At 45.9% G+C, this 9,480-nt stretch overlaps 1 protein-coding gene across 1 annotated transcript; it reads right to left on the reverse strand.

Moving 5' to 3' along the window:
- Window positions 1-250: 250 nt before the first annotated feature.
- BJ212DRAFT_1237177 (uncharacterized protein) lies at window positions 251-574 on the reverse strand (the record flags this gene model as incomplete). The annotated part of the gene is made up of 1 exon (XM_041329548.1): window positions 251-574. A coding segment is annotated over one exon (324 nt), but the record flags the coding sequence as incomplete, so codon positions are not given.
- Between the last annotated feature and the right edge of the window lie 8,906 nt (window positions 575-9,480).

Below are 9,480 nucleotides of genomic sequence, written 5' to 3' on the forward strand. Positions count from 1 at the left end.
TACTGAACTTACCTTTATCCATCTTAAGCTGATAGATGTCAAGAAGCTCACCACGATCAAGAGCTGCTAGTTCAGCTTGCTTCTTCTGTTTCTGGACATCATTTGAATTGAGAGAATTTGTTAATTCTTCATATGGACCCTGAGTGTAGTTAACACCCTGTACAGCTTGATGATGCTTTTTCAGTAATGATTTAACTATTTAAATGACACATTAGTCAAAGTTAACATTTTGGAAGTAAAGGCACTTGCCAATTCCAACAAGCTTCTTCCAATTAGAATCCCTCATATGGTCATCCAAGACTTCCTTTCTGTGAGAGAGAGTCATGGATCTTACAGTGGGGGAAATCTTGTTAAATGGGGCCCAGAGGGTCTCCAAGATTTCCCCATCAATATGACCAGCTCCTGTAATAAAATTGAGGCTGTATCTGGCAAAGCATGGTAGCTTATGAGCACTCAAATGAAACTTGCCAATTGCTGGCAATATTTTGATTGATTGAGGAAGAGACAGGTGGTAGCTCTGATCCACCTGTTCATGGAAGTTAACATTCCACTGGCATGCAACATCATAGATTATGAGTGCATTGCCAATATTTTCTGATGGATATTTCAATGCATTGCAAATACAATAGTCCATGTTCATTTGCCTGACTAGATAGTCAGCAAAGGTAGTAATACAACAATGTAACTACATACCATTCTCCTTTCTGAAAGTCTACTACAGAATGAGGAACAAAACATCTATGCCTAGCACATGCTGTTGCCCCAACACCAGTAGCTCTTAGATTGCTTCTCTGAATATTAGTTGCATTCACAGCATGGTGATTGCTACAGGGTGATTTCTGAGATTACCTTAGATGTTATTTTCCAAGGAAACATGTCATGAAATATGACAACTTGCCTCATTCTTTTTGATAGATTTGGTTATGTGAGCTTCATAAGGTTCTTCTGTTACCATGTATCCCTTTCTATCTGCCAGTGAAACATCATCTTCTGGAGTCTTCATCTTCATATGTTGTGCTATAAAATTTCCATCAATGACATATCTTTGCATAACCAACCAACTACATCCACCAAAATTAGCTTGTTTAGCAATTTTTAATAAGGAAACCTACTCATCATAAGAATCCTTCCAAGAAAAGGATAAATTGATGCCAGGTTGGGGACATGCCAGAAAATAAAGAGCTAGATCCCCTGGTGCAGGAGATCTGTTTGTCTCATGTCCAAAGCCAAACTGCTGTGGGAAACACAACAAGAAGAGAACTGGAAAGTAGCCTTCTAAAGTTGGGTCAAATGTGCTATGCCTAGCTGCTATTCAACCCTAAAGGGTTTCTGGACTAAGCTCAGTGCTCAGAGAGGATAGGAAATCATGCTAATAACTCTCAGTCTCAGACTGGTACTGGTAGGTGGTGAAAACTATGATGATCACATAAGCACCAAAAGTGTGAACATAACACTAAGTAATATCTGCCTATACAAGCCCATAGTAAATGAAATCCCTACACCATATTCTATTCATCAAATCCCTCCATATATGGGACACCCACATAAGTTCATGGTAATGATCCTTTTTATCATGTACAGTGGCTCAAAAAACTGTCCACATGTTTTGACATTTTTCACTATCTATGATATTGTGTGAGAACGAACAAATACCTCAAGAACATGCTAATACCATATTGTAGTGCTGCTTCAGGGCTTTGGATTGAGCACCACATCGTGAGAATCAGAGGAGATATGGTGGAGATACAAGGCTTACAAAATCATGACTCATGCGGACAGTTTTTTGAGCACATATTAAAACTATATAAATCATCATTTATGACACCATAACAATCATGCCACCATTAAATAAATTATAAAGTGGTGTCATTATGTCATTTTAAAACCATATCTAACTATACAAACCAAAATTTTCCATATGTCATGGTTATATTCACCATGAAAGCCACCCCCCCTGCTCAAAGGGATAATATCCTCTCTCTTTCCTATTCTGGCCTCTCTGCTTGTCAAATTTCCTCTAGAACTGGAGTATCCAAGTCCACTGCGGCCAAGTTCATCAAAGAAAGTCACACAGACAAGGAAAACTTCTGTGAAGGGTGTCCATCCAAGCTCACCTCTACTGATAGGAGGGCTATTATTCAACATATCACTACAGGAAAGGCTGATAATGCTGTCCAGGCCACCTATTACATCAATTCCACCATCACATTCCCTGTCTCTTCACACACTGTGAGAAACATTCTCAAGACAGCTCATCTCAGGTCAGTAACAAGGAAGAAAAGGCTCTTCTCTCTATCACACATATGCAGAGAGGACTAGCACCCTTCTTTTTTCACATATATACCTTGCCATCTGACCCAATCCTATTTATTGTGGTCTTATATGATCATATAACATGCTTCCAGTCCATGTAATCCAATTCTGATGGGCTAAGGCAAAGGTTAGTCATCTCTGCATATGTGTGATAGAGAGGAGAGCCTTTTCTTCCTTGTTACTGACCTGAGATGAGCTGTCTTGAGAATGTTTCTCACAGTGTGTGAAGTGACAGGGAGTGTGATGGTGGAATTGATGTAATAGGTGACCTGGACAGCATTATCAGCCTTTCCTGTAGTGATATGTTGAATAATAGCCCTCCTATCAGTAGAGGTGAGCTTGGATGGACACCCTTCACAGAAGTTTTCCTTGTCTGTGTGACTTTCTTTGATGAACTTGGCCGCAGTGGACTTGGATACTCCAGTTCTAGAGGAAATTTGACAAGCAGAGAGGCCAGAATAGGAAAGAGAGAGGATATTATCCCTTTGAGCAGGGGGGGTGGCTTTCATGGTGAATATAACCATGACATATGGAAAATTTTGGTTTGTATAGTTAGATATGGTTTTAAAATGACATAATGACACCACTTTATAATTTATTTAATGGTGGCATGATTGTTATGGTGTCATAAATGATGATTTATATAGTTTTAATATGTGCTCAAAAAACTGTCCGCATGAGTCATGATTTTGTAAGCCTTGTATCTCCACCATATCTCCTCTGATTCTCACGATGTGGTGCTCAATCCAAAGCCCTGAAGCAGCACTACAATATGGTATTAGCATGTCACTGAGGTCTTTATGTATTCTCACACAATATTGTAAATAGTAAAAAATGCAAAAACATGTGGACAGTTTTTTGAGCCACTGTATACTAGAGGCTATCTGAGAGGATCAGTAAGCAAAGGAGTAAGGCTATGTACAAGCATGCGGAAACACATTGGTAAGTAAGATGGAACATATGTAAATGAACTTGGAGATGAAACTAGTACAAGGATCAATCAGCAAGATGGAAACAGAGATAACCGAGAACTGGAAAGGCAGAGATGCCTAAATGGGGATAGGTGCAGGATCTCAGACGGAGGGTGGGAATAGGTCCAGAGATAGTACAGTTAATATCCGGAGGTCCAGAGATCTGGGGATCTGGAAGGCAGGGCAGAAACAGGACTGAGATATGTGAGGTGGTGGATATAGTCCAGAATCCAAGAGGAGTTAAAGTCCAGATGTCTTGCTGGATGGAATGTGCATAGGGTGGACAGGATAGGGGACCCAGGAATGAGTCAGATATGGGGTCCGGAAACAGGTCCGGAAAGCGTGGGAATATGATGGGATCTATGTCTGGCATATGGGATATGACAGTCAGATCTACATTAATATGCTGGTTTCACTGATATAAATAGTATAGAAATGACATTCTCTATATGAGGTATAAGCTTACAGGAGTTCTCCATCATTAGCCTACATAGGTATGGCAGAGACATTATTTTGTGTCTGGGGCACCAGCCTACGAGGATTTTGCATGGCCAGCCTACACAGGTGGTGCATAGGCTGGCCAGTGTCCTGTACATCAGGTTTTGCAGGCCAATATACATGTCCTATCAACAGGTTCTGCAGTGCTATAAGACTGAAAGGTGTGGACATGGTTATGTTATAGCAAAATGAGATAATCGCAACTTTGGTAAAAAGATGAAATACAAAGTCGCATGACAGGATGGGTTGATGAAATACATTTTTTATTTGAGTAGATACCACAAGCCATCGATCATTGCATCTAACTAAGTTTCACTCATTATCCTCACATCTAACCACTGTCAGCCACATTCTGTGTTTTCAGTTCAGTTGGGGCATTCAAAGGGTTAGGTATAGGGTTATAACCCTAACCACAATGCGGGGTTCCGAATTTCGAGCTCAGCTCGTTAATTTATGCACTTTCGGGTAATGCTTTACTTCCTTTGAATTCTTTCTACCACCATGCCTTCCGCAGATGTTGCGCGACGAAGCCGGTCTGCTGGATCCAATGCCGAGGATGCTATATTTGTGAAAGACGGAGACCCTGTAGCCTTCTTTTTCCATCTAAGTGTCAGGGAAGGACGCGATATACTCGAACAGGAGATCACGGTATGCGACTAACTTATCTTATTTAATGTGGAAGCCTCCAATTGCTGATTCAATTCAATTGTTGTAGAGATATGGAGGTGATGTATGCGAGGATGAGCAGCAAGCCAACGTGATTTTGGTCGATGAAGAAGCCGACATCGAACATATCCGCCGGCGCTACTACCGCTCACATGTCCTCTGGCAGCAGCGCGTCTATATTGAGTGTAGGGATTTTGTCCGTCGATGCATTGGAGCTAGAAAATATGAACATCGTCGGCCAGCAAGGAAGGGTATGCCCGGTGCTCCAGTTGGGCGTGTGTATGTCATTTCGCGTCCGTTCCTACGTCTCGTTTGCTAATACACTCGTCAGACGCGTACCCTTTACCGCAGAAGATGATGAAAGACTCGCGTTTTACATTGCGACTGTATGGCCTAAAGCGTCTGATGGGGGACGCACTGGGAATTTATTGTACCAGGTGTTGACAGAGGAGCTGGTACGTAAAAAAACCCTGAGCATATGCGTTTCAATTCACAAGAATATTCTTCCAAGGCCGATGAGCCGGAATATAGAGTGTGGGCGAAAAGACACCCGTGGCAATCCTGGCGCCAGCGCTACAGGATGAATCGCGTGCGTTTTGATCCTATGATTGCCAGGTATGCAGCACAACTCAAGAACGTGGGTCATGGTCTCGGTCACGATCCACGCTCGCGTCTCTATAGAAGAGGAGCACAGCGGGAGGAAGAGGAAGAGGAAAGCGATCAGGAACTGGAACAACAAGCAGAGGGTGGCGCTGTACCTGATAATCGGGTGCCCGATGGCGTTCCACAAGCCCGCAACCAGGTTCAAGAGAATGACATGCCCGATGATAATCCGGGTCCTGCACAGCCTCAGTTGCGTAGGCGGCGTCGCAGTGATCCCGATACATCCCAGCGTGCAAGTTTCCGAGAGGAGTCGCCTCGGAAGCGACAGCGTGTGGCCAGTCCGGCTACACCATCAGGACCTCACGCCTCCGCTGTAGAGAAGGGACGACGGGGAAGTGGTCATAGCAGTCATGGCCGAATTTCGAATGAGAACGATGGAAGATCACCGGAAGAAAGAAATCATGAACCTTTCGCGCGGGGAGCGCTCGATGGTGCGATTAGTTTCGATGTCAATCAAATGCCTCAGTAAGTTTATTTTCGTGCAATGTATCACAACTGTTTGACTAGTTATTTTACTGTAATTATTCCGGGCAGATTCAATGTATTATCAGTGCCGCGATCACCTGAGCATGACGTTCCAGCAGCTCGATCCGATGAACCACTGGCTACGCAGCAAACCCTGGTCAATTCACCCGTCGACGTACGATCAAGACAAGCTCCAAGTGCTCGAGCTACTGCGGTTGTTCAAGCGACGTCGATGAGCTCACAGGCTATTTCAACTGCACAGCCCCTGCGAGCTGCGCGAAGACCACCTTCACGCCGTGGACGAGCTCAGCGAGAACAGAGCCCCGTTGCCGAAGTGCGCACCTCTGCTGCCGACACTGAGGTTCACTCACAAGTTGAACGTGTACGGACGTTGAGCAAAGTTCGCAGTCATCAACCTGCTGTGGCCACTTCTGACGCGCCATATCGTCACACTCGGGCAAGATCGCAGTCAGTTGACCTGCCTCCGCAACCTGCGACGGCATCGAAGCGCCGGAGAGTAGTTTCGGCGAAGGGGAAGGCGAAAGAGCCAGAGCTGGAGGAAGTTCCTGAGGAAGATGCCGAACGAAATGTAGTGGATGGCGGTGACTCTCAAGCTCACATTTATGAGGGTGTCGAGTTGGAAAGTCGACAGTGGGACCTGGAATTGGCTGAAAATGAAGGGCATTCAGCTGAGCAAGGCGAACCATCGAGTCAAGGACCACTGATTCCAAATCCCCGCCCGGAGGCCGAGACATTCCGAGAGCAGCAGGACGTGGAGGACTACCTTCTGAAGGAAGGAAGTAGTCTCTTCGCCAACGTTGAACGATCTGACGAGCCTTCTCACGGACAACAAGAATTCACAGCAGACTCCTCATCTGAAGATCCTTCCGACTCTGATGATGCAGCGACCCATAAGAATCTCCAACATGGTATTAGTGGACAACGGCTCAATAGGATGGCAGCTGCTGGCTTCCGTACTCGTCTTCAGAGTACCTCAGTGTCAGCCTCAAACAAGGTGACCACAAGATCATCTGCAGTTCGAGTCACACGCCACGCGGCCCAAGCTCGACCCTTGCCTTCTCCAGGCACCAAGGCAATTGCCAGATTGCGAGAGAGGAGAGGGAATTAATATTAATCAACGTTGTCCATATATCACTTAATCAATTGATACTATGCGCACGGACCATCCGGAGTTACTGGATCCGGAGTGCCTGATTGACTGTTTGTTGCTCTCCACACTCCTCGTCAGCAAGCACAACGACGAGCTCGTTCGTTTTTTGTCTCACTTTCACATCTTTCCCAACGTTTTCTTGTTGATCGTGCGGTGTCCCGTAAACCCAATTACTTTCGAAGAAGATGACTAACGCATCCGCAGGATCAAAGCGGTCTTGGGAGGGTCACGCAGCCGAATCTCACTCGCACAAAAGACACAGAGACGAACCTAGAGACTGGCGGGATGTGCACCTAAAGTCTCCCACAGATAAGCCCAGCAAATCTAGCAGTAGCAGACGAGACAGTGTCGATAAGCGGGAGCCTGGACGGTCCAGAGAAGACCCGAGGAGGCCTAGCGACCATTCTCGAGACCGGGACAGGCGCGACGGCCGTGATCGGGATCGTGACCGTGAACGAGACCGCGATCGCGACAGAGAACATCGCCGTAGAGAAGACGATCGAAAAGATGAACATCGTCGTCGAACTCCACCTCGGAATCGCCGTTCACCTGCACCATCCAATGGACATTCTCATCAAGCTAAGGAGTACTCGGACAAAGAAGAAGGCGAGTAAGTATCAACGAATCCAAGTGTATGAATACTCTTTCACATTGTTTTCTTCTGTCAAGAATTTCTCCTGCGCGTAGCGCCCGTGCAGCATCTCTGACTCCATCTACGCGAGCTCCGTCAGAGGCTACTCATATTCAGAAACTGGTACAACCTACTGCTCCTCCACAACCTGATCCGGAACTTGATCTCGAGATCGATACAGCCGCTGCAGAAGCAGCCACTCGAGCCGCTCGCCGTGCCAGGCGTCAAGCCATTTTAGCCAGGCACTCCGGGATAGCCAGTGCTAATAAGAGCGTCAGCCCTAGCCCTGGGCCTAGTAGTGCGGTCCAACCGCAACCTGTTGCATCTGTGTCTGATACACCTCAGCCCCACAGTACTGTCGATACTTCCGCAAGTTTAGCAGCCGACATCCCCAAAGCGAGGCATGATTCAATGAGTAAGCTTCTTTCCAGAAAACGTCTCGTGTGGATTCATGTATTTTATCATGCAGGCAAACGAGACTCTGCATCCCCACAACCAGATGACAGTATCTTTGAGCTTGCTAAGGACGAGGATGATGAAGATGTCCGTGCTAAGATGCAAGATGGTGCACCGGATCAGATATCTGCCGCAGATTACGATCCCAGCCTAGATCGTCGAGAGGACGAACAAAGGCGAGTCCTTAAAGACGAACCCATGCATGTAGAAACTATTGAGGAAGAGAAGAGGAGGAAGAAGAAGACGATGTCGATGACATGTTCGCAGCAGCTGTAACCGAGAAGAAGCGAAAGAAAGTCAAGAAAGTTGTTGTACGCTTTCACTATTTTGTCCGTCAACGATGTCTGACCTTGTACGCAGAAAAAAGCAGCACCCGCCCTTATCACGACGACGTTAGACTCTGCCTCGGATCATGAGGGCTATTACCAAGTTATCCTTGGTGAGCAACTTGATGGTGGTCGGTACCAGGTCTTCTCTTCGCTTGGAAAGGGAATGTTTGCCAATGTCGTCCGCGCACGCGTCCTTCAAGATGCTGAAATCAACAAAGAGGTGGCCATCAAAATCATCAGGAGTCAGGAATCTATGTTCGTACACTGTCTCCATATGGTGCTTCTGAGAACGCTAAAGCAACACTAGGCATCGTGCTGGTCTGAAGGAAGTGCAGATATTGAACAAGTTAAAGCAGGCTGACCCGGAAGACAAGAAGCACATTGTCCGGCTAGAGAGAACTTTTGAACACCGCGGACACCTTTGTCTTGTGTTCGAGTCCATGAGGTTGGAGGTTCTTTAATTCTACTCCTGGGTATTTGACAAAAAATTCTCTAGCATGAACCTTCGGGATGTTGTGAAGCGCTTTGGAAAGGATGTCGGTCTGAATATCAAGGCCGTCAGAGCTTATGCACACCAGCTTTTCCTTGCATTGAGTCTTCTCAAGAAAGTCAACATCATGCATGCGGACATCAAGCCTGACAACATATTGGTGAAATTCAATTTAGCTCTGGCAGCTGTCGATTCACTAATGACAAATTCAGGTTAATGAACAGAAGACGTTATTGAAGCTGTGCGACTTAGGCTCAGCATCGGATGCGTCGGAAAATGACATCACCCCCTATCTTGTTAGTCGATTTTATCGTGCACCTGAGATTAGTACGTTGCTTATACTACTGTCGAAGTTAAAAACTAACGTCATTTTACTTAGTCCTCGGAGTCCCGTATGATCCAGCGCTCGATATCTGGTCCATTGGGTGCACACTGTATGAACTATACACGGGGAAAATCCTTTTCCCTGGCCGGTCGAACAATCAAATGCTTCTACTCATGATGGAGCTCAAGGGAAGGTTCAACACTAAAATGATCAAGAAGGCGAAGTTCGGAGAAATGTATTTCGATGAAATGGGCGGGTTTGAGAGCGTAGAGACGGACCGTGTCACTGGTGCCGTGAGTCAATGTGATCTCTTATCAATAACCTTCCGCGTCAGCTGATTGTTTCACCAGAATGTTGTCCGCAAAGTTCACATCTCCAAACCTGGTCGTGACCTCCGTGCCCGTCTCATGCCACCTGTATCAGTCAAGATGAAGGATGACGAGATGAAGCTGCTCACCTCGTTCATCGATTTGTTGGACAAGTGCATGGCACTTGATCCAGC

Source organism: Suillus subaureus (genome assembly GCF_016647635.1).
Source record: "Suillus subaureus strain MN1 chromosome Unknown BJ212scaffold_295, whole genome shotgun sequence".
NCBI lineage: Eukaryota > Fungi > Basidiomycota > Agaricomycetes > Boletales > Suillaceae > Suillus > Suillus subaureus.